Raw genomic sequence first — 26,923 nt, forward strand, 5'->3', positions numbered from 1 at the left:
TAATTGCGAGTGGGATGGAGGAGATGAGATTTGGATGGGAGGAGAAAAATAAGCAAAAGGGATATTCTTAAAAGCTGAACTTTTAGGCTAGGGTTAAACTACATGTCAGATGATTTAGTTGGAATCTTGAAGCTGTCTCCCACATATAGACTAGCTCAGATAATAATTAGAGGTTATAGATTTAGCGCTGGAAGGGACCTTTCTTTTACTCTTGTAACTATTTGTATTTATACCTATTTATTTACAAGTTTCTCCCTCATTAGTATGCAAGCTCCTTGAGGACAGAGACTTTGATTTTGCCTTTCTTTGTGGTCCCAGCACTTAGCCTAATGCTGGCATATAATAAGCATTTAATAATGCCTCCTGATTGACAAAGCCCAACGTCTCATTTTCCAGATGAGAGAGCTGAGGTCCAGAGAGGATAAGTGAATTTACCAGAGTCATACAGGTACAAAGTGACAAAGTGAGGATTCTTTATCTAGTGTTTTTTTTTCTTCTGTACTAATCTCCCACCCCCACCCCACCCTCAGTCTAATGTTGCTATGATTGATTTCATTTCAATTTAACAGTTATTGAGCACCAACTCTGAACCACATAATGCTTTTGGAAGGGAGTGGGTTCTAGGAGGTTGATTATGGTGATGATTTTACCAAGAACTAGGCTAATGGAAGAATGTTATACAATAACAAATGGGACATTTAAGTTCCTAATAGCTCCAGTGGCTCAGGTGGGAATTCTGGGAATTCTCTTCTTTCTCAAAGATGTGGATTTTTTCTTTTTTGGAAATTGTAACATCTGTGTTAAGAGTTCAATTGATAATTAGTTTATAAAATTATGAAAAGGGAGCAGATACCCCCAATTCTTTGGGTACTTGTCAGGAAAGACCACAATTTGGAGATGGGACAGCCATCATACTTTAATAACCACAAAGAATGTGGACAAACAGTACAGAAACAAGTAGTGAACAGTGGGAAGGTATATACTAAGCCAGGCAGCATTGGCACAGGAAATGGGATGGGGAAGGGAGGCAGGTAGCAGGGGAAGAGGATTGGGAGGGGGAGAGGCAAGGAATATCACTCAAGTTACCATGGTTTACAGTCATGAGTACTCAGCACCATGGACCCCCCACTTGGGAGTCAGGACAGTGAGGTCTCATTTTTGTAGGGTTTTGGGGGGAAACAGACAAACCTTTTATCTGTGACTCCTTTATGTTAGTTCATAAATCATCTCAAAGTTATCAGTAAAACTTTAAAGTCATCTTCTCAAAGTTATCAGCACCATTTTGATATTCTGCTGGTCTGGAATCCTGGAGTTGTGGAATTTGTCTGGAATTTACATATCATAGGATCAGAACCTTGACAACAGTGCCCAGATGGCTTCTGCTGATTCAGTACATATCACCAGCATGTGAATTTTGATTAAAATATACAGTCTGTAAATTATGCTCTTTTGATTGTTGGGGTGGTTTGTATGTGACTTTCAGGTTCCCCTTTGCAATCTTATTTCCTGCTATTGTCCCTTTATACTGGCTACTTATAAACTGATTAGGAGTATGTGTATGGGGGAGGGGGCAAGAGTGGTCAGAGGAACGAAAACAAGATGCAATTTTAACACAAGGTTGAAGTCTGGAAACTGTCAAGAAATATATGACTTAGACTATCTTTTTTCAAGGAAGCTAGTCAGTAGCATGGTTTAATAAGATAAAAATGAAAGAAAATCTAAACTAGTAACTGAAACCAGTGATTATAAAAGGCGATGGGACGGTAACATGTGGAATTTCCAGGGAAACTGATTTCGTTTTCAACTCTGGCTAGAATTCTGGGCTTACACCCTCCGGTGACCCAGGCCTGTCATGCCAGTAAGCAAATCATTTAACAGTGATGAGAAGGAATCCCTGAAAGAAGGCATTTTTCTGCCTATCCCTGGGTAGGACTCTAATCTCAACTCCCACACATAAGCAGCAGGATGTCACCAAATAGTGAGCTTGCTTTTCCTGTCCTATAGACGTGTTTTGGGAGGGCTAATGTGCAGGACTAACCTGAAGTGTGTCAATGGAGTCAACTCTAATTCACCCTCTTGAGAATACATTCTCCAAATCAGCTATAAGTGCAGTTGGCAGCTTGTTGTGTATTTCATTTAAGATGCAAAAAGCCAAGAATAGTTCATTGTTATTGCTGAAAACTGAATGATAGTCCCCAAGTGTGGGGGGTGAATCTTAGGAGGATTACTCATTATTGTTTTATCCATTAAAAAGGATGAAAAGAGAATTCTTGTTATTTTTACAATTATTCTTCCTTATATATGCATAGGTGGGTTGGTGATAGGCAGCAAATGGAAGGAGAAATTGGTCCCACCATTGCTGGCGGGAATTCTTAAGATCCGGAGTAAGGAAAACCATGCTTTAGGACCCAGGAAGTAAGAATTCAAGTATCCCCTTCATAAAAGAAGCATTTGTCCAGATATATGGTTCTATCTGTCCCATCCTTGCTTCCTTCTCCTCCCCCATCCTAATGGTTCTCTCTCTCTCTCTCTCTCTCTCTCTCTCTCTCTCTCTCTCTCTCACACACACACACACACACACACACACACACATACACACACACACACACACACACACACACACACCACACTTGTCTGCTCCCTCCAGGAGATATGACCAGTCATCTGCTTCAAAAGAACTCCCTATCCTTTCAACATGCCTTGGAAACATTTATAATACCTTTCTAGGGAATTCTCGTCCCACTGCTCCATTATGGATTGCTTCAGTTGGACCATTGAGCTCTTCATGATTTAGAAACCTCAAAGTGATCATTGGCACAGATACCTTCCTTTCTGATGATCTATTATCAGCCTGATCTTCCTTTTAAGTTTGAGTTTAGTGGTAAAAAGATGAATTTTATAGACAAGACCAAGTATACAACATATGTAGTATATGTGTGTGTATATATATATATGTATATGTATGTATATATACTACATATATGTACTATACTGTACATATACATATACTATATCTGTGTGCATACACAAACTACACACACACACACACACACATGATCCAGTCTTAGAATATTCTCAAAAGGTAAAAATGTTTAAGTGTTGTTTAGGGGGTATGTTTTCTCTGTGTTACTTTAATAAACAGCCAAGCAATGAGCCAAGTGATTGACCAAACCTAAGGATGGGGCATGTTCATGCCCATTGGATTGGTGTTTCATACCAGTGCTGTCATGAGAATGATTTACAAACAATTCCACAAAAAAAAAAATAAACACAAATATTTCACACTGACTGTAAAAAGGTAAAGAGATGCATCGTCATCATCATCACATTCAATGGTGACCAAATATAGTTTCACTGCCACTATTATAAAGATGGTAACACTAGTTTTAATGTCTGCTATGTATAGAATTCTTGATGTTCTAAGCAATATTTCTACATCACTTTTCTCATGCAATCTTTACTTCAACACTGTGGTCAGTAGAGCAGCTATTAATCTCACATCAGATAAGGAAACTGATACCCCAGAAGATTAAGTGACTTACCCAAGGTCACATAGCCAGTTGGTGATAGATTGAAAACTAGAATCTAGGTCTCTGAACTACTAGAACAGTATATTTTTCAGTGGAAGAATTAAAGGAGAATGTAAGACCACTGCTGGGAGATCTGATTAGAGGGAGATTGCCAAAAAAATCCTAGGTAACGAATGGGGAGAAAAGAACATATGGAATTACAGGGGAATCTTTGTTTCTAACTCTAGGTCCTTCTTCAGTTATCAGCAATGATGATGACTCCGCCAGTCCACTCCATCACATTTCCAATGGAAGTAACACACCATCTTCTTCAGAAGGAGGCCCTGATGCTGTCATCATTGGAATGACCAAGATTCCTGTCATTGAAAATCCCCAGTACTTTGGAATCACAAATAGTCAACTCAAGCCAGACACATGTAAGTACAGTTGTTTATTTTTCTTAGCTGTTTTGCTTCTTCTCTCTGTGAACTGATATGTTTATCAGAATCAAAAAGATGACTGGAATGGAGTGAAATGTCTGAGTACTGTTGGGGCAGTCAGCTCATGGAATGGATTCTTTGTTTTCTCATCGACATAATCCTTAGGATGTGATACCTGCTGGCATGAGAGATACAGTCAGAAAGTTAGAGATTGACTTGGAGTCCATTGTCCAAAGCCATTAACCAAGAATTCAGAGTCAAGACGGTACTTACCTTGAGAAAGCTGAACAAGAAGTATAATCAGATTGTGTTCATTCAGTTATAAAAGATTGGAAATGTGTATAATTTAGAATCGGTCTCACTTAGCTCTATCAATAAATACCGTTTGAAGTAGTAGGAGATGGTTGTGTGTGATATAGAATAAAACCAGCGTAGATACTTTATTCTTACAGTGTGGTTTTGAATTCCAGCATGAGGAGTTTTTTATGGTATTAAGTATGAATAAGATCCTCAATAGCACATGAAGAAGATGTTATCTAGGCGGACTCCTATTTGTTCATCCTATGGAGCTAACTCAGTTTTATGCCAACAGTTTAAAAAGTTTTGAAATATGCCTGTAATTTTTTCCATCATTACATGACCCAAATAGTTACTTGGCCCCCAATTTCCATGTTTCTATAATCAATCCATAAAGCACAAGGTATAAGGCAGCAAGAAGGAACTAGAACTACCGTAATCTGGGGCAGCCACTGGATTCCAAATTTGTGTAAACCAACCAAGAGTAGGCCTTTTCTGCCTATTTTCATACCCTTACACAGTGGTCAGAATACTGGCCCTGCTGTATAGGTTTCTTATAGTTCTTTTGGGGTAAGGTGAGAAGTTTTGTGTTTATAGTCTCATAACTTTCCCCTGTGAATGGTGGGGGCCAAGCAACATTCAGTGTCCCAAAAATGGGCCAGAGAATGGAGTTAAGTAATGGAAGCTTTAAATAAGGCTCTCCTGTTATTTTGTAACTTTTCCTCATGTTTCTCACATGAATGCTTAAAGGATGGAATAGAGTTTAATTGATTGGATGGGAAATATTTGAAGCCTGTCATTGTGTAAGACTGGAGCCCACTATTTTTTTAGATGAATTTAAAAATGTCGGGATAAATAAATGATATATGAAAAGAGCTTTGGGTTCCTTGGCGAAAAGGTGTTATTTGAATGCAAAGTATTATTGTTATTCTTATTCCGATGGTGAAATGACATAGGGGCATTATTGTACATTTTTTATCAGGAGATCTCTCTTAGGACAGTATTCATTGATTGGTGGCATTCATAGTGCCATGCTATGATTGTACTTATATTGTATGTTGGCTTACATTAAAATCATATTATTGATGAAGTTGATCATGGCAGTGCCCCGCTTGCCAGACAAATCCCTCAACTTTTATTAGCGATGTTGGAAAAGCAAGTATAACATTCAAGCATTTCACGTCTAGACTAAAATACCCTTTACCAAAACAAACCAACAAGCAAAAATCCAACAATAGCAAAGAACAAAGGAGATACTATAGAAGGTGCATCACGTAGGTGGTTGGAATAGATGACATTTTCAGTCTCTTCTGATGCCAAGATTTCCTGATACTGTGAATGACTTCCTTAAAAATCTGTATAAAGAATATTTTCTTAATCAGAATCCTGTGGGGATTTTTGCTAGGGTTTTGAGTTAAGTATTTTTATTGTTTCGTGTTTATGTGCTGAAATATTAACATTTTAAAAAAGATGTGAGGTGTGATATGTTCCTTCTAGTTGGCAAAGATGAGGAGAGAATGTAGGGACATTGTCTTCCCAAGGGTTTGCTTGAAATAAGATCTGTATTTATCAGTCTTACAAACTGGGATAACAAAATGCCTATTAAAGAATATAACTATCAGTATCTGACATGGAAGGTGAGGGAAGAATTTTTCCATTTAAATTCATTCTAAAGGAAGACTTCTTATGAAGGAAGCAGAGAAGCTTAATGAGCAATGAGTTGACTTTCCATATTTTAATTATTTTTCACACAAATGTAAATGATTCATTCTTATTAAAATGACTTCCCAAAAAGAACTAAGAAATTTGGTAATAGTAGTGATTGGAAATCTAGATTCTTCTGTTCTTCAAAAAAATTCCGAACCTTTTCCTACAACTCTATTTGCTTTAAACTGTTCACTTCTAACTTCTGAATCCTCTGCTGTTTGACTTTTGTCTTCTACCCCTCACCCCAGTCAAAGAAACCACTTTACCCAGGTCTCTAATGACTCTAATGACTATGACAATTACTTGCCATAGAGTAGAACCATTTTCCCATCTCCATTCTCAATCTTTCTCTCTCCCACTTGGTGTACTTGATTGACTACCAATTATTACTTTACTTCCTGACTTTGGGCTTTCAAAGTACTTTCCTCAACTGTTTTGCCTCATAACTCATCCATTATTCCTGAACTGTGTCCTTTTGCTGGACCCAGTCTACTTAGCTTCTTCTATCTGAGGAATTCCCAAGGGCTCTGTCTTCACTCATGGCCCTGCCGTCTTCCAGAATGAAGGATGAAGAGCAGCAACCCCTTCTGCTTCACTGTTGGAGTAGATCATTAGCTCCTATGAGTTTAGTTAATATTCCAATACATAGGAGACTTAATTCTGTCTGACCACCCTAAATTCTTTACGTTTATGAACTTTCATGTCTCCAAATGTTATTTCTCTTTGCCAAGTCAGATAAAAAATGGCAAGAATAGAGCTACTTCTTTTTTTTTCTTCTTTTAAGCCTTCACATCTACTTATTCTTTTAACTGCAGTGGGTAGCATTACTTCCCAAGAAAGTCCTTTTAACTCCCAGCTATCTTTCCTAAAATCCGAGCTGTTACTAACTTTTCACAGTCCATCCTACTTAACATGACTATCTACTTTTCTCTATCTTATTCAATGGCCAGAGCTCTAACCTGAATCCTCATTGTTTTTCCTGACGTCGTCACCTGCCATTTGCAGAACATTGCACTCACTATCCATGTGATCTTGGGCAAATAAATATTTTTTACTTCTCTAGACTTTAGTTTCTTCTACGAGAGGGTGACTGGTGGAACAATAAGTATCCTTTCTATTCTTTTGACCAAGGCTTCCATAGGTATCATCATTCCCTTTCACTATGCTTAGAATTCCTGAAACTTTATGACTTCCTTAAAAATATTTCCTAGGTTTCCTGACTGGGCAGCTAGGTGCTATGGTGAATAGAGCACCAGGCCTAGAGTCAGGAAGACCTGAGGTCAAATCCAACCTTAGAAGCTTAGTAGCTGTGTGACCCTGGCCAAGTCATTTAACCCTGTTTACCTCAGTTTCCTCATCTGTAAACTGAGCTGGAGAAGGAAAAGGTATACCACTGCAGTACCTTTGCTAGGAAAAAACAGCAGCAAAAGGTCTTCTTAAATGAAATAAGGATTTCCTTCTTCATTTCATTCTTACACTCTTTCAAATTTTACTCCTCCTGACAATAATACATTTTTTCTGTTTGTAATATATCCATTGATAAATGTATCATGTGCCCGTATTATTTTATTTTTTTCCTGACCATATTGTCTAGTTTAGATTGTAAGCTCCTAGAGGGCAGGGCCAATGTCCACATTTTTTTATTATGTCATGTCCATGTGAATGCTTAATAAACACTCATTTCTGATGATGACTGTGAGGCCAGACCAATTTGCCTATCAGTTATTGATGTTTGATTGTTAGCATCCCTGCAGCAGGTAAAGGTGCCTCTTTCTGTCTTTAGTTTTTCCAATTTACCAGAACTAAAGGTACATAGGAATTCATTGACTGGGCAGATTTTTCTTCCATGGGGATCATTGTCTTTGTAAAGCTAATGATCTTCATTATGGACATCATTATTGTAGAAATCTAGAAATGTAATCATTTTAGAAATGTAGAGGCCCAATGTGAGGAAGGGCCTATTGTGCCCTCCCATGGATTCTGTACCTTTTATGGGGAGTAGGGGACAAAGGATAGAGAGAGGGAGAGAGAGGGAGAGCAGAGAGAGAGAGAGAGAGAATGGAGAGAGGGAGGCAGAAAGAGAGGAGAGAGAGAGAGAGGAGAGAGAGAGAAAGAGAGAATGAATATGAGTTTTGGAATTCTCTTGTTGACTTTCTATAGAAAGCACATAAACTTTTTTATGAAATACATTAAAAGTTTATGTCAGGGTTACAATGTGTGGAAGTCACTCTAGACCAAGAAGTGAAGAGCATGAGATGTGGGGATAGTTTGAATGGGAGAGGGTTACTTGACTTTGAGTTTTAGTTCAATGAATAGCAGCTAGTGCAATGAAAATTCAGACTAATTGTAATGCTTATATAGGATGTGAGTATTTTTTTCAAATGCTTAAACCTAATTTTGTTTAGTAAAGAACTAGATGGGAAATGGAGGGAAAAGTTTTGAAGCTTATGGTGACAAGTACCATGATGAAAACTCCACTAACATGCTTGACCTTCATTAGGTTTTCTTAAGAGATTCAGACTCGCCATGTTAAAGGACTCTGTTTTCCAGGGGTTTAGCGCAGTTTGCACAGACAGGACTCAATTGCTTCAGAGCATGTTTCAATAGAAAGTCTGTCTACTTTATTTCAGGGCCCAGAGGTTCCCCCAAGACCGCCTGATAATAATTTGGTATTTGGAAGCTCCTGTATCACTGCAGGAATTAAAGGAGCCTAAATCCAGGCCTGATGGAGGAGAAGAGTTCTATGGTTTATCTGCAAATTCTGGCCAGACAACACCTTGACGTCACTCCTTAGCTTCTCTAACATAGCCAAGAAAAGAAGTTACCTTCCAAAGACAATACAGTGTGCTCTATTGACCATCCCCAACCAAGTAGTATGCCACTTTAACTCTAGACCAGTCTCCTCGATCCATCAGGATGGCAAGATGTTGGTGGTGATATTAGCGACATCAAGTCTGAAGCTTGTCTTCTGTAGTTAATCCAACTAGTCTGTTTAGGTCTAGCAGCTTCACCTGACAGCAGGAGTTGGTTTCCCACTAGGATTTGACAAATTTGGGTCAGCGAGTGGCCCCATTGCCACTTTCTCCTTGACTGCTGAGAAGGTCTTTTGCACACAGGAAGCAGCCCTTCTGGGCTGAAAAGACTTAAAGTGTGGGGTTCCCTTTAAAGATGGAGATTTGTCATACCTTCCCCTTTAGAGAAGGTGAACCTCTCAGACTCGCTGTGCTCCCTCTGAAATTGTGGCGTTGTTTTCTCCCCCTTGCTTGTCAGTGGTAACTCTAGTGCAGTACTGCAAATTAGCCTGGATTATTTGTCTTTTCTGTATGTATCTGTATGAATCCATCCTCACAGAGTGTGGTGTACACACACCTAGGGGTCAGGAATGCATTATAGCAGATAAATACTCGGGGATTTTGGATTTTGTTCATTTTAATTCTATTTTCAGTTATGTGAATATTATTAAACACCTTCATCCTGAGCCACATTTCATCAGATTCTATATTTCATATGTATATATATATATATATGTACATATATATGTGTTTTCACATAGGTAGCATTCTTACTCTACATTCTGCAAAGCAATGTAGACTCACAGGACAGGGTCCAAAGGATGTTATGCTAGATTAAGAGAATAAAAAAGGCTGCTCGAAAGTAAGAATTGTGATAAAAATGGAATTTAACACATAGGAAATGAATCTTCAACTGCCACAGTTAGCCGTTGTGACAATGAAAATGGTGGGAAAGAAGGAACATTTTGGTCGATGTGTAGGTTTTTTAAGCCTGCCTATAAAGGAGCATAAGAACAGGGATTTTTAACCTTTTTTGTGTGTCAAGGGCTCCCTTGGAAGTCTGAAAAAGCCTATGCACCCCTTCTTCAAATAATTCTTTAAATGTATAAAATAAAATATATAGGATTACAAATGAAACAAATTATATTGAAATACAATTATCAAGATATTTTTTTTAAAAGGTCATGGACCCTATTTTAAGAACCCCTGTTCTCGAGCAATCTGAGGTTTATTTTTTGAAGTATTAGGAGTATATGTAACTAAAATTCCCCTCCATGCTGCAGAGGGAGGCCAGACCTCTCAAGGGTTTTGAGTAGTTAGTAAGTTAGAGGTGAGATTTGAACAAACCACATGCGTGATTGTTGAGCCAGTACCCTTTCCCCTGTATCACACTGCTCCTATTAGAGGCAATAGAGAGACATTGAAGATTCTTGAGCGGGAGAGTCATTGTGTCAAAATCAAAGTCTCTCAGTGTTGGAAGAGGTCTCATAAGCCACCTAGGTTAACCCATACCATTCCCTCTGCAACATGACGCCCCTCTGAACAGCAAAAACTGTAGAACAAATTTCCAAGGACATTTTGGGAAATTATCAGAAAAATATTTCAAATGCTATTTGAATTTCTTGGGGGGAAAAAGCAGCTAAATTAATGCTGCATGTTTATTTTTCAAACACTTTATTTTAGAAACTTCACTGAAATGGTTGTTACCAAGCCAAATGTGAAAGATATTTAGGTCAGCAAACATTTATTAGACCCCTACAATGCCAAGCACATGTTAAATGCCTAACGAATGGTTTTGTTGACTGAGCACAAGGCACTATACTAGGAGCTGAAGAGACAAAAGCATTTTTTTAAAAGCAGTTTTTGTCATCAAGCAGGTGATATTTTTATTGGAGGGTACAACATTTCTATAGATAAGTAGAAGACAATTTGATGAGCACTAACACCCAGGGGAATCAGGGAAGTCTCCCCACTGCAGATGTCCTTTACATCGAGCTTTGAAGGAAGCTAAGGATGTTAGAGGCAGAGGTGAGGAGCAAGGGCACCTCCAGGCAGTTCTGTGCAAAGTACAATGTTAGGAGGTAGAATTCTGAGGTCAGGAAATAGAAAGTAAGCCATTTTGGCTGGAACATAGAGTACTTGAAGAGGAATACTGTGAAACAGTTCTAGAAAGGGAGACTGGAGCCAGACTGTGAAGGAATGGAAGTGAAATGCCAAGTAAAAGAGGCTGTACTTTATCTTACAGACAATAGCATACTCAACAACTTAATATAATGAAACGTTTATTTCTTACCATTTAGATACAATCATCTTATCCCCACCTCAGTCAAAGAATCATTCTTTGACTCTGGGATATATAGAATTAATGTAGGGGAAAAACCCAAAATCAGATCCTGAATCTACCAGCTGTTGTGGGATCATAGTTACCGAGTGGTGCTGGAAAAACATTTGTATCAGAATCTAGAGAACACTGATGACTTGAAGTCATCTTCTAACTAAGACAAGAATTATGAAGCAGGCACACACCAGACATTTCAATTCAAGTTCTCCAAACTGTCAGAAGCATCCCGGAAGAATCTTAATGGGTTCAATATCCTAATGCTTTTGCTCTGGGTATTTCCCAGGGTGCAGACCCTTCTGAGAAAGAGTTTGTCAAAAGGATTCATGGGATTTAACAGGACCTTCTTTTTTTATTTCTGGTTAATCACTTTTGCATGTGCTAGCAGATTGGAGAAACAGGATAATCCCAGCAAACTCTGATACTGGAGAGCCACTTTAAACTGTTAAGAAGCTTCTTCCTCTCAGATGCTGAGAAATTTGAGTAGTTCCTTTGGTGCAGTGAAAAAGCAATATGAGTAGAGATTGTGAAATCACGCTGAGTTTTTCTTGGATGCGACATACATTTTGAGTTTTTTGGTAATAAGACACAGCTTTTGCTCTTGTGAAGATCTTTCTCTACCTTCAGAAATTTTGCTAGGCGCTAGGATTCTGCTACGATCTCTCTTTCATGGGATCATAGCATAATAGTATTTAGAGTTGAGGACCAGAGAGGTGAGATTACTTGTTCAAGGACACACAGAAATTAGTGGGTAGAACCAGGATTCAAATCCAGGTCTTCTGACTCTGTGACAGAGCCTTGACAATATGACATATGCAGCTATATTGAAGGAATGTTTAGAGAAGAGAAGACTCAGGGTGGTGGAAGGGAGATGGTAGTTATTCAGGTGTTTCAGTCATTTTGACTCTTCATGACCCTATTTGGGGTTTTCTTGGCAAAGATAGTGACGTGGTTTCCCATTTCCTTCTTTGGCTCATTTTACAGATAAGGGAACTGAGGCAAAAGGCAAACAGGGTTACGTGACTTGCCCAGGATCACACAGCTAGTAAGTGTCTAAGGCCATATTTAGACTCAGGAAAAAGAGTCTTCCTGGCACTAAGCCCAGTGCTCTATCTACTGTGCCACCTAGATGCCCTGGAGGGAAGGCACTAATTTTTAATTACTTAAAAGATTGTCTAATAGGAAAAGGAATTAGAGCTACTCTGTCCGATTGCAAAAAGCAGAACCAAAAGCAATGGATACAATTTGCAAAGAGGTTTATCTAGGCCCAATAAAATCTCTAACAATCTATCCAAGAGCAAGATGGACCCCTTTGAGATGTAGTTGATTCTCTCTCACTGATAGTTTTGAAGGGAAGGCTAGGTGACCACTTGCTAGGTGTGGTGTCTAGGGGATTCTTTTAGAGTATGGGTTGGCCTAGATAGCTGAGGAGCTTTCTTCCCATTCTGAAATTCTGTGATTCTGATTCTGATTCTAACTGCAAATCCAGTGGGCTTTCCACAATACCTTATGGTTTCTTATATTACAGCTGTTTACCGTTCTTTCCTCAGAGGTTATCTTGATGGACAGGTAAGCATGTTGTTTTCTCTATCAGAAATGAAAACCTGAAGCTCAAACATCTCAAGGGTTTGTTTTAAGAATGTGGGAGATACAGGTTCACTTCCTGGTAGTTAAATTTTAAAGATAATTACAAATCCTTAGACCCAGAGATTAAAAGGAATTAAGATAGATTCAATGGGGAGGAGTCAGCCAGCCTATTGAGTAATGCAATATAACAACCTTAGCCTGTCCCTTTAGTTCAGTTTTTCATGGTAGAATGCCTTGGTGGGAGAACTCTGATTAATGGTGGGAGTGACTCTTGGCCTCTCTCAGTCATTCAGCATAGAGAACAACAGTAGGTCAAACTGTTTAGGCATAAGGATAATGTTGGTCAACGTTGGCAGGGCATAAGAAAATTTCACAGTACAAATGGAATTTAATTGAAAGCCTAATGATTTTGGAAATCTGTTTACAAGGTCAAATTGGGCCTTGCTCAATCACTTTAAATGCCGTTTTAATCTCCTATTGACATGAAGTCTACCCACTTGGTGCTTACAGTGTTCTTGTGTGTCAGCTGCTTTCATATATTTATACTGCGCATGAGTTGATGTTGACCCTAACTAGATAGCTCTACTTCAATTTGTTACAGTAGAAAATCCTCAAGAAATATGATTTAAGTGCTATCGCAAGATTCATATCTCTTGCTTTTATGTGCCAACATTCCATCAATGCTGATATTTTGTTTGTTAACTTTCTTAAGATTGGAAGATTAAAAAATGATTTCAAAATAAATAATTTCTTTGAATTTGTAAGACATCAGATTAGAGTGGCATTGCACTGGAGTGGAGAAGTTCTTCAGAGAAACGATTTGATAGACCACAAGCCTAGTTTCTATATTGCTGTCATTAACATTGAAAATTGCATTGCATTAAGACCTATTTAAAGAAGAGAGATGCTGTAGCACTACTTTCCTTATTGCTCTTACCAAACACAATCACTTAACAATTATTGACATCCTGGGTTCTCTGTAGGACTGTTCATCTAATGTCCCACATTTATTATAACAGGTCACATTTTTAGGCTATCATTTAAAAAGCCCTTTTCATCCAATAGCTCTCAGAGATAGGTAGTGTACGTAGTAATATTCCCATTTTATTGATGAAAGAAAAGGTTCATGAAGAGGTAAATGTTTTAGAATCATAGAATGTTAGAACTGGAAGGGGCCTCAGAGATTATTTACTCCAACCCCCTCATCTTACAAATGAAGAAACTGAAGCCTAGAGAGGTGATATGATTTGCCTAAGGTCACACACCAAGTAAATGTTAGGACTTCTGCACAAGTACAGTGTTCTTTCCACCATATTATACTGCCTGTCATAGTTGGATGATCAAGGCCATACATACAGCACCCTACTAATGACCCAAGAAAGTTATTGGCATAGAGCAGGCTGGCTAAAATCCTATCAGATCTGATCAAAATATCTATATGCCTAAATGTGGAACTTGTTCATTAAAGGAAATAGCATGGTCTATCTATATGAAGGGTAGCGCCTTTGGAGCACATGAGGTTTTTATACAAAGATGCTGCTGATTATATAATGTTTTAGAGGATTTAGGACAGGAAGGAACATTAGAGATCATATAATGCTACCTCCTCATTTCATAAAAGAGAAAATTGAGATTTACAGGGATTTAAAGATTTATCTAGGTAAATCAGTAGCAGGAATTTGAACCCAGGCCTCCTGATGCAAAACAAGCACTGTTTTCATTTCACTAAACCTCGGAGTTCTTAAGCATTTTTGTGTCATTACCCTTTTGGCAATGTGGTGAAGCTTATAGACTTGTCTTAAAATAATACAGTTAAGGAATACAATAAAATATACAAGGTTATAAAGGAAACTAATTGTAACGGAATGAGGATGTAACTTTTTTCCCTCTCTAAGTTCTGTAACGCCTTGAAATTTATCCATGACCTCATTAGAGGTCCACGGACCCCAGATTAAGAACCCCAGCACAATACCATTACATTCAGCTGAGTATGGATAGATGAGTTTGGCCATTCCTTTGTAACCAAAGGGAGCTCGCCAAAGTAAGAAGGTTACACAGTAATCAAGCATACCAAGAATAACAGACCCTCCCTGGAATTCAGCACCTGGCATCATTCACAGTGTTTTAACCAGCTAAGCTCCCCTTCGCCGTTGAGCTATACATGATTTCCTTATGATATACATGATTATCAGTCTAAGAACCAGTGATAATCATGCCTTGTTCCATCAATGCCATGTCCTCTTGAATGTTGCTGATGGACAATGATTATACATATGCACAGATATAGTACTCTATAGTTTATTTAAATGGGCTGATGCTTTTTTTTCTGAATTACCTTGAAGTATTGAGGTTAAGTCAACAAGCATTTATTAAGCAGGCCAGCCCTTGTGCCAAGCAGTAGGGATTTAAAAAAAAAAAAGGGGGGGGACAACATTTTAGCCGGAACCTGAAGGAAGCCAGAGAATCTAGGAAGTTGAGATGAGGATGAAAAGAATTCCAAGCATGGGGGCCCCAAGTGAAAAGGCACAGGGCTGGGAGACGGAATGTCTTATTTAAGGAAAATTAAGGAGGTCAATGCCACTGAATTGTAGAATAGGGAATAAGGGATAAAGAGTAAGAAGACTGGGAAAGTAGGAGGGAGCCTGGTTAGGAAGGGCTTTAAAAGCCAGAGGATTTTGTATTTGATCTTGGAAGTAATGTTAAGCATTCTTGTTAAAGTGTGTTATGCAGTGCTAGAGGGGATTCTTATCCCCATCTTTCAAATATCTTTTTTTGAGGAGATGGTAAGAGAAAGAAAGGGTTAAAAAGGTCCTCTAGTTTTATTTCAATTCTTAAGATTTCTGTGATTCCTATTTAGATCTCTATCATTCCTGGTCTTGAAAACAGGAATTATTTTGGCTTCATCTGGTTCTTACTATCAATGATGGTTATCTATATTTGAAGACCTCAAAGTTTATAGCTTAAGAGATGAAGAACTAACAGACAAAAGTTAAAAAAAAACATCTTCCAAGTTACCTATTCCTATATCCTGCTCCACTTATGAAGAGTGGATACATTCTGTACAATTTCCTAAATGCCATATTGAGTTTTATGCCTGAAGGGTATCTTAGCCAAATTGGGGTCAGATGCCTGATACTTTGGCACAGACCATAGATTTTGTAGACAGTAATCCAATATATTTATTGATTGTACAAAAACCCTGTATTGTCTCCTGAAATGATCTGTGGAGCTTGGCATTCCTCACTCCTCTGTGTTTATGTTCTGTCACTCCCCAAATTGAAAAAGTTGACAGGACTTCCGGAAAGGGAATCCATTTGGAAAAAGGGGGAGGACAAGACGTCCTGAATCCTAATCTAAGAAATGATCTTTTAGGATGAATTCAGACTTAAGTTCAATGTGAAGTTTTTAAAAAACATGTGAATATTTATTTTTTTCTTTCTAAAAACAGTGTTTTGTGCTTTTTTTGGAGGAATTATTGTGGCTTCATGCCCTTCCTGTTAGCATTTTGAACTTAAGAAAGATTTATAAAACAAAGATGAGCCAAAGGATTCATGAGATCACAGATCTAGAGTTGGAAGAGACTGCAGAGGCCATATAGTCCAGCCCCTTTATTTTATAGATAAGGAAACTGAGGCTTAGAAATCCAGGTGTGGTTGAAAGCTTTTGACCAAAAATCAGAATCATAAAATGGCATGTGTCTGATAAACTCCTTTCATTTTCTTCCCCAGTATTGTGAATTTTCTTTTCAGTTCTTCCCACCTTTCCTCCAAAATGCTTTCCCCACCCCCACCCCACCAATTCCTTTATTTTATAAAAGGAATTGTTATGAATAGCCATGTCACACTGAAGTCTTGGACTTCAACTCCTCTTTTAGATAGAATGATCTGTGTTGGAGTATTCCAACTAATTTACATTTCAATCTAGATCAAAATGAAGGTCAGAATATCCCCACACAGTAGCAAACGGCTTTAATGTTTGCAGAGGGAAAAATTACTTTTATCAGATCCATTCAACCAAACTGACAGTGAATGGAGATAGTCTTGGCATGGTGGTGATTTTTTGACTATCCTAGCAATCCAGTTACATGAAGTCATTAACAGGAATAAAAAGTCTATGCAGGGCAGTGATTAGAGAGCTTGCTTCAGAATCAGAAAGATTGGGGTTCAAATTCTGTTTTTGGCACATAATGCCTAGGTGACCTTGGGCAATTCACTCAACCTCTCTGTTTCCCAGGCAGCTCTCAAAGATTCTAAGTTCCAGAACAGTTGCAACTATGCATTGGTAGAGGGAATTTCCTAACCCACACCTTCCTATTCCAGTGAAATTGTTTGTCTTTAACCACTGCAACCCTGAACCTCACCCCTCCAACTACAAAGCATATGTGCATGGTAAATCTATCTATCTATCTATCTATCTATCTATCTATCTATCTATCTATCTATCTATCTATATTTTTTTTTGATCTTGCCAGAAAATGAGAAGCCTTCCTTGCTAATCATGCAGTGAAGTTTAACAACAAAATTTTGGCAAATTTTGCTTATCCTTGCACCATATACTTTCATCTCTTTCTTGAGCTATTTGACTTCAGAATCATAGACTTTAGAACTGGTAAGGATTTTAGAGATCATCCAATTCAAATTCCCTCTTTCTCTCTCACCATCCCCTACCTCCATTTTACAGAAAGTGAGATTCAAGGAGGAAATTATTTGTGTTTATGTCTCTCTGTCCCTATTAGTTCCTAAATTCCATGAGAACAGAGGCTGTTTTAATCTTTATCTCTTCCCCTACTTCCCAACACAAGACTCCGTATATATTAGGTGCTTAATAAATGTGTTTTTTTTTAATTGAACAGACGTGACTTGCCAAGGATCCACAATGAGGCAATGGCAAAAGTTGTGCTAGACCTTGCTTTACTGCCTCTACTCATATTTCTTTCATTATTCAAAGCTTTTGATAAAATCTTTTTAAAAATAGCATCAATAAGATTCCTAGGGGAGGGACAAATTGGATGATAACCTTTCCAAAAGGACGTATTAGTGATTAAAAACAAACAAACCAGGACTGAACACCAAGCGTTCTCACTTGCAAACTGGGTTGTTCAGACTCCGGTAAGATTGCTAAATTGTGGCTTAAATGGTGATTTCAATGCAAGGTTAGAACTATATAATATTTGTGATTGTGCATAATAATGGGCATAGTTAATATGAATTTCTGATTAATGATCATATGGAAAACAAGAATTCACAACAGGAGATGTGTGATGCAAAACAGAGAAAGGATAAATTGCTTTTCTGCCCTCTTCTTCACAGCCTTATTATCTTGTTTTAAGTGCAAAGGTCTATGTTTCCATATTAGCAGAAATGAAAGGGGTCAGCTTTCTGATAGGTCTTTTGCCATTCATGAGCCTCTTTTTCTTTTTTTTTTTTTAATGTGAGTCAGCCATTGATGAATGGCATTGCTCCCACTGGGATAATAAGGGTCTAGTCTAGGAGAATTATCATCTTAAACTTTAGGCCTGGGGCTAAGATTTTACAAGCTACTACCACAATTTGTTGAATTGAATTGGATGAAAGACAAAACCAAGGGGAGGAAAAAAAGAAAACTCACAAACAACAACAAAAACACTTTGGGGCTGTATTTATGAAGGTTAAGGGCCATTGTTACAGACCTGTCCAAAGTGCCCTAGTAGAATTATAGATCTAGAGCTGGAAGAGAACTTGAAGGTCATGTAGTCCAACCCTCCCCCCTCATCCCCCTACCCCCCCCACACACTCATTTCCTACTCCCATTTTATAGATGAGGAAACTTGAAGCTCAGGGCAGGTGAATGGACTTGCCCAAAGTCATGCATGGAGTAAGTATCAGAGACAGGATTTGAATTCAGGTCTTTCGACTCCAGAATCAGTGTGCTTTCCACTGTACTCGGTAAACATATTCCAAGCTCTAGATCCATTTACTTTCCCATCATGCCATCTTGGGTGACTTCTTTTCCATCAGGGAAATTACAAGGATTCAGAAATGTGCTGTTCAAATATAAAACATCTACTCACACTCTCTCATCATTGCTTACCGAGCTCCAGTATCGCTGTTTGAGGACAGTACCCCAACTCAGGCAGGGCTTAGCAATTTCCACCTTAACTTAGCAGTCACTTTTTCCCAAAGCAGTTACCCTCCAATTAAAGTTCAATTCCCTTACTCTAGAAGCAGGCACAATCCTTCAGGACTCCCAGTTGTGGGACTCATACTTACTTGGACCACTGTGTATCCACCCTAGGGCACCTCTTATTCGGCTGTGAGGATTCCACTCAGCTTCAGCACCTCTCAATTCTAGCAAAGGTCTTTTCCTCTTGTTAACACTTAGAACATCCAGGGACAAGTCTCCTCAAAACGTATTTGTCAACGTAAGAGGTAATGTTAGAACACTCTTGAAATAAATGTGGGAGATTACAGAACGTTCAACACAAGCCCCTTGTAAGACCCCCTTTTCCTTGTATGCCTATTTGTGTCATACCTTGGGCACCCCCAGTAAGATATGTGTTTTTCATGAGAATAGCATCACATGATTCTGCCAAGTTTAGACAGCACAAGTAGAGTAGAAGATTATAATTATTAGAAAACTTGGAGTGGTAGAGATGGCATCTTTGGTAATTCAGGTCACATTTCTTAGTTGTCCTCTCACCTGATGGACACAGAGAAAAGGAGGGGCTTTTCAGCCTCTCCAAATTCAGCCCTAAATTCCAAAAAGAATTAAAATCCCATCACTACAGGGATTCTTAACCATTTCATTGTCATGGTTACTTACAAAACATGGTAATCTGGTAAAGCCTATGGACACTCAGAACAACATGTCTAAATGCATAAAATAAAATACATAGGATTACAAAATTCATTATGTTGAAATGCAGCTACCAAAATACATTAAAAAATTTTTTACAGACCAAGCAGGAAAAAAAAGAAAGCTCATAAACAAAAAGACATTTTGGGGCTGTGTTTCTGAAGGTGAAGAATCCCTCCATCACTAGTAACTCACCCAGTGCCTTTAGGTCAACCAATCCCTGCCCCATTCCCTCCCTTTCCCCAGACAATATCCTTTGCAACAGAAACCTGGAGAAGTTTAGATGTTCATGCTTCAGATACACTGGACTGGACAGGATCTGATTTTATAGCCCTTCATCGTTGTTCATGCTTCACTAGTGTACCCTGTGAGGGGGGCAGGGAAAGATGTACTAGAAACCTCTCACAAGCCCTAGACCTGTACACTATATAACACTCAGGTAGGATAGGAACTTCTTGGCAGGCCTCAGGCAACTCTAGCCCCTACCCGCACACAGTCCCACTTTATTTATTTATTTTTTAATTAACAAGCATCTATTTTCTCTCTCTTCTACTTCCCCTTCCCCTACTTGAAAAAAAAAAAAAGACAACACACACACACAAAAATCCCTTGTAGCAAATATGCATAATCAAGCAAAAACAAAGTCCTACATTGGCCATGTCAAAAAATGTGTATCTCAGTATGCATTTTGAGTGCATTGACTCTGTGTCACTTTAACTCATTAATATCAAATGGGTTCCCTAAACCTTTGTACAGTCAGCTAGATGGTACAGTGTATCTACTCTTCATCTTCATCTTCATGAGTTTAAATCTGGCCTTAGACACTTACTAGCTGTGTGATCCTGGGCAAGTCACTTCACCTTGTTTGCCTCAGTTTCCTCACCTGTAAAATGAGCTGGAGAAAGAAATGGCAAGCCATTCCAGTTTCTTTGCCAAGAAAACCTCAAAATAAAGTCACAAAGAGTCGGACATGACAAAAATGACAGCCTTTGCACTCACCCACACCAGCTCTCAAGCTACTCTGAATGTAGGCTTACTGTAACCACCCTTATAATGAATACCTCTTCTTGTCATTCCCTAATCTCACATGAATGCACACCCAGTGCGCTCTCATTCCAACCAATGCCTCCCCTTGAAAGCTGGCTTGCTTCAGGGCACACAAGTCAGCCTTCAACAACCAATCGATATACACACAAGCCTTGGAGTTGCTTCCCCATCTAATGCACCCAAACCTCCCATCCTCCCCCACCTCGAACTCTCAGAACTGTGAATGTGGGCTTCCCCTTCCAGCTGCCCTAGTGGCCAGAAGTGAAGAGGAAATCTTCCCCCTTGTACAGACATGCTTGTGTCTTTTTCCTCTCCCCACCCCACAGTGATGTCCCAAGATCCTGACGACTACAGCAAATTTTATTTTAATGAAAATCTTCATGTAACAACAATGCCTAGCCTTTACTTATTTCCATACCCATACAACCATCCAAAGAATTCAGACAGTTCCTTGGAGTTTGTGCTAATGGTGTTTGACTTCTGTACGTTGGAGCATTAATTAGAATAGGGCTTTTTTGAATGATGGGCAAAATTCTTCCTACAAAGACAGTTTGATTAGTTTTATTTTCTTTCTTCTCCATTTTATATATCTCATTAATTTCATTTTTATGCGTAGTAGCATTTTCCTATGAGATGAAAGGAGTTAATCTTTTTTTTTTTAACTAATGAAGCAGTGTGACATTATGGGTAGAGGACTGGTGCCAAGCAGGAGTGTTGGTAAATGTTTAACAACTGTAACGTAAGATCCGTCTTACCTTCAAATCTTTTGCAGAATGATGAATGTATAATCAACAACTCATGTCATTCTAAGAAGTCAAATGACAGTCATTGCAAAAATTTTTAAAGCTATTGTCATTTGTAGATGTTACTAAATGTTTACTGGCAGTTTTGTAGACACCCAATGTGTCTTTCATTACTAGGAGAAGTTCAATTAAAAAAAAATGGTCCTAGTGATTTGACTGCCTGGTCTTCTTTACCTCTATTTCCACTGTGGATTTACCTTTTACTGCATTAAGTTGCAGGCACAGTCTGTGAGACCTTCCAGTAATACAGCAATATATTTTCTTTTCTTTTTTTTTTATTGGTGCCTTATGTTTTCCATCACCTTCATTTCTAAATACGTTGCCTTGCCTCCAGTGAGCCTTCCTTTCAAGACAAAAAATGCAAAATAAAGAAACAACACCCAAAAATAGTTCAGCAAAAACAACTAATGTATCGAGGACATGTGGGACTAGGCTACAGTTGGTAAATACTCATTAATCAGAAGACATGGATCCCAGGCTTGGAGCTGGAGGCTGAAGCACAGATGCATGGCAGCATGAAAATGGCTTCCAGAGCCCAAGGAATGAATATGTTTCATCATGCTAGGTAGCTAGGTAGTGTAGGAGGCAGTAAATTGGACTTGGAATCAGGAAGACCTAGGTTCAAATCCCATGTGAGAAACTTAACTAGCTTTGTGATATGGTGCAACTCACTTAACCTCTCTCCGCCCTCAGTTTCCTCATCTAGAAAATGGGGATGATAATAGCTAGAGCACTTACATCACAGAATTGTTGTGAGGATCAAATGAGATAATGAACATAAGCTATTTGGAAAAATTGAAAATACTATATAAGTATTAGTTAATATTATTGCTAGTTCAAATTGCTGTGTCCCTACAGCTTACCTCTTCTGTATGTAGTTTATGCTGTCAAGATGACTTTGTACTTGGGGGTTTTATGCTTTAAACAATTAACTGAGCATGGATGTGCCAGAGGAGACAAAGAGGTTCTGAAAAAGAAATGAAAGAGAAAGGGCTTATTATTTTGGAGAACTCTCCCCCAGTTATTTTGAATTGCTTGGTTGCAATAGAACTCTTTTCTAGAGTAGGGGCTTTTAATCATTACTGTGCTGAGAAGTCCTTTGGAAGTTTGGTAAAGCCTATGGACCCCTTTCCAGAATAACGTTTTTAATTGCATAAAATGTAAAATGAAACCCTTAGGGCTACCAGGGAAATCAAGTATGCTAAAATATAGTTATCAAAATATATATATTTTTGAAAAGTTCTTAGGCAAATAACACTTATTCTAGGGAGATGCTTTTGCCAGACACTGTCCCTTTCTTCCACACCTGTATTTCCTGCCAAGCTAGCCAGCAATTTATGATTACCAGCACTAGTAAGTTTCTAGGCCAGCTTCACTCAGAACTAATTCTGACTTACCTAACTCTTCGCCTTCAACTCCTACAGAACTTCTGGTTATTTGCTAGCTATTTCCACAGTCTTTGGATATCCTATCTTTCTCTACCCTTAGATGTTTATATGATTAACTTTCTGTGGCTTGCTGGCCAAGCCTCAAGCTTTATATGTGTCTTATTTTCCAGTCCTAGGCTCTCACTCCATCATCCCCTAAGAGCCCTGCATCGTGTGACCTAAAGTGTGAAAAATTGGCTCCCTTCTTAGATTTCAGCCTCTGATTCAGTTTAGCTTAATGGAGCTACTTTCTCCCCCCCATTGGACAAGGACTGATGAGGTGCTCATGTCAACTTAATCCATTTCATTCTTATTTTTTACCTAGGTTGAATGGATAGTTTCCCGTTTCTTTGTGTAAACCAGTCTATTTTCTCTCCTCAGTGTAGACAACTAAAAAAAACACCCCAAAACAATGAGGGCAGTGAAACTTTTGGTTCACATGCAGATGGGGGCAATAGAGTGAACACAATCTTCCTGGCAGTCTTCTCTCTCTCCCAACTCAATATACTTTAAAAGAAACAAACCTTTCATTCTCTATTGACTGATTGGGACAAGCACATTTTTCCCTGGTATACCCTAGTGTAAATATGTCAAGTCTTCAAGGACCAGTTTTGTCATAGATCTACCATTGCAGACCATTCCTCTGCTTGCACAGACTGGTTTCGTTTCCCTTTCTACAACTCAGTAGCTTGTCTTCAAGTGTTACTGTGGGCAACCAATTCATCACCAGAAGGTCAACCTGGGGATAAGTCTCTTTGAACTTGGCAGGCTCATTCCTTATGAAAGCCCAGGAACACAGTCTGTCACCAGACTTACCCTTGAAGTCTTTCCAGCTTGGTAGACCTGCCAGAGCTTGAACTTCACTGGCAGAGCCTTAAGAACCCAATGTCACCTTCATGTAATGAGGAAAGAACATAATAGGACTGTAATGGGGCATACATGAAGGGAGGCCTATGTGCTGGAAAAAAAATTCTCTACCTTTTCCTCTAAATGGTAATAGCATATAATAATCTAATAAATAGAGAAAGAGGTAGTACTTGGATCTTCTTGTGGGTGGAGGTGCACAGGCATCAGCTGTGTTTTTTCCCCACTTAATAGTATTTTATTTTTCCAATTACATGTAAAGATAGCTTTCAATATTCACTTTTATAAGATTTTGAGTTCCAAATTTTTTTCTCCCTCCCCTCCTCCTCTCAAGGTGACAAGCAATCTGATAGAGGCTATATGTGTATAAGCATATTAAACATATTTTCACATTAGTCCTGTTGTGAAAGAAGAAGCAGAAGAAAAGGGGAAAACCATGAGGGAAAAAAAGAGAAAATAGTATTCTTTGATCTGCATTCAGACTCCATAGTTCTTTCTCTGGATATGGATGGAATTTTCCATCATGAGTCCCTTGGAATTGTCTTTAGATCATTGTATTGCTGAGAAGAGCTAAATCTATCAAAGTTGATCATTGCACAATGTTGCTGTTACTGTATGCAATGTTCTCCTGATTCTGCTGACTTCACTTTGCATCAATTCATGTAAGTCTTTCTGGGTTTTTCTGAAATCTGCCTGCTCATCATTTCTTATAGCCAAAATAGTATTTTATCACAATCATAGGCCACAACTTGTTCAGCCATTCTGCGATTGATGGGCGTCCTCTCAATTTCCATTTCTTTGCCACCACAAAAAGAGCTGCTATAAATAGATCAGCTTTGTTTTGAGAATGTTTGCTGTTACTTGATGCTGAAACTTTCCATACTTAGACAAAGATGTCAATTTTGTGTATTTCAGGTTGGAGGATGGTCTCACTAACTTATCGTATAATTTATTAAATCTTAAGGCCAAACAATCAGCGAGCATTTGTTAAGTGCCTACTGTTGCTAGGCATTGAGGATATGAACACAAAAGTGAGATAGCCTCAAAGAGCTTACATTCTAGTGGGGGAAGGCAACAGATAAGGTTGTAGATTTAAAGCTGGAAAGGACTGGAAGACATTGAATCCAACTCCCCTCATTTTTTTTTTAATTTGGTGAGGAAACTGATGCTGAGAAAGATTGAACCACCTGCTTAGGATCATATGCCTAGTAAGTATCTGAGGCAGATTTTAAAATCAGGTTCCCCCTGACTCCAGGACTGGCATTATCCACTGCCCCACCCAGCTGCTGTTAGGGGAGTGAAGTTCAAGATATGTTTGAAGAATTATGAGCCCTGTGAATGGAGCTAGAGGGCAGATAAAAGTTTTCAGACTTTTTGGTCTCAGAACCCCTTTAGTCTTAAAAATGTTGAGGATCCCAGAGAGCTTTTGTTTATATGGATTATATCTATCAATATTTACCAAATTAGAAATTAAAATATCTGATGATGATGATGATGGTGATGACAAAAATAGTTTTGACCTTGTGCACTCCTCGAAAGGGTCTTGGGGACTTCCAGAGGTCCCTGGACCATACTTTGGGAACTTCCAGGGTGGTAGTCAAACTCTTCCCAATGCAATGATGATATTGATTTGATTCATGTTCTTAGTGTAAGAGTAAAAGATGGAAGAAAGGCATACCTGTGAAGTAGCAGGACAGATGGTGAGATATCCATGCCAAGTAGGCCCTGGTGTCTTAGAATAATTGGATGGGATGTGAAGTATGGTATGGAACAGGCTAAATATAATGGGTTGAGTTTCCCTCACCTATGGGGACAGCCTAGCACCAGGATGGAGTGCCATACCTGAGGGACCCAGCTATTGCTGGATGGTTGGTGAATCAAGGATAAGTAAACAATCTTCCTTTAATCACACAGAATCTTTTATTTAAAAATTTTATATTGTTTTTCTTGCACTGAAAATAGCAGGATGCTGAGATTGGTTAGTGAAACATCAATAGCTATCCCCTTTTAATTATAGTGGGGAGAGAATTTGGAAGAACTATTTTAGCACAGTGACTGTGGTGTTATATAATTTTCAGATCCCCCTAAAACACAAGTACCCTTTCTCCCAAAATTTCATACCATTACCCCAGTATTGAAAGAGGAAGCTCAAAAGTACCTGAAAAAAAATGTACGTGATAGGATGAAACTCTTTGTGCCAGGCAAAAGACTAAGGCAATCTTATTTCTGAAATGTTCTGCAAACTTGCTGCCAGCTTTTATAACTTAAGGAAGGTTGTTCCAGTAGAAAATCAGGTAATTCAGTTAGGCAAGGGCTCAGCCAGCAATGTAGGGCTCGCAGCAGGCTAAATTAGGCACAATGCTCTTGATAGCTCCATGTTGCCAGGGTCAGACTGTGTGTGCAGCTCTGCAAAGAATTTAACTCAAAAAATCATTTTGGTGAAATATAGTTGGTTTTCCTCAGAGGAAACAAGCTATGCCAATGGGAAATAGTTGTTGCAGTAACCTTTTGTGGATTGGTGCTCATGGTTTAAGGAATCCTGGAGAGATTCTTTTAATAGTGTCTACTCCTTCCCTCCCTGCCAAAGATGGGCAATTTTATAAAATGCTCATGTGATATGGACATAATCATAGCTCATAAGATCATAGACTTTAGAGGTGGAAGGGAGCTTAGAGGTCTTTGAGTCCAATCCCCTCCTTTGCAAATGAGAAAACTGAGATCCAGATAGATGAGAAGTCTAGGTTAGTAAGTGCCTGAGGTTGGATTCAAGCCTGTGTTTATTTTATCTTCTAGCATTTATGCAGTGAGGTTTACAAAGTCCTTTATATGTGCAGTCTCATTTGATCCTCATAACGACCCTGTGAGGGAAGTGATATTATTATGACCATTTTATGTTTAGGGCAACTGAGGCAGAGAGAAGTTAGATAATTTGTTATCTGTCGCAAAGCCACTAATGGTCTGAGGCAGGATTCTAACTCGTCTTCCTGATTCCATTCCTGGATTTGAGTCTGGCACTATTTCTACTGTGGCACATGCCTTCCTGATTCCAAGGCCAGTGTTCTGTTCACTACGGAACACGAAAAGAGCTACAGGGGCTTAAGTAAAGAAATGATTAAATCACTGTGTTCTGATAAAAATTGTTCAAATTGCATTTCAGCTCCTAATGAATTCTACTGCAACTTACTTTGACATAAATAAGACTGGGCAAGAGAAACCAGAAGTAAATCAGGCAGACCCTATCCAACATCACTTATAAATGAATAAAAATATCAGAGCAG

General features: G+C 38.7%; 1 protein-coding gene across 3 annotated transcripts in view; it reads left to right on the forward strand.

Annotated features, from left to right (window-relative positions):
- Positions 1-26,923, forward strand: part of NTRK2 (neurotrophic receptor tyrosine kinase 2) — a 414,935-nt gene that overhangs the window by 231,651 nt on the left and 156,361 nt on the right. For 2 of the 3 annotated variants that reach the window (XM_020966953.2, XM_020966954.2), the window contains one exon: positions 3,758-3,946. In XM_020966953.2, coding sequence (XP_020822612.1) covers positions 3,758-3,946 — 189 coding nt within the window. Of the gene's footprint in view, positions 1-3,757; positions 3,947-8,583; positions 13,418-26,923 lie in introns of those variants that run through there. The other variant, XM_020966955.2, reaches the window with a different exon arrangement.

The sequence above is a fragment of the Phascolarctos cinereus genome, unplaced genomic scaffold, assembly GCF_003287225.1.
Source record: "Phascolarctos cinereus isolate Bilbo 61053 unplaced genomic scaffold, phaCin_HiC Scaffold_4;HRSCAF=312, whole genome shotgun sequence".
In the NCBI taxonomy this organism is placed as follows: Eukaryota; Metazoa; Chordata; class Mammalia; order Diprotodontia; family Phascolarctidae; genus Phascolarctos; species Phascolarctos cinereus.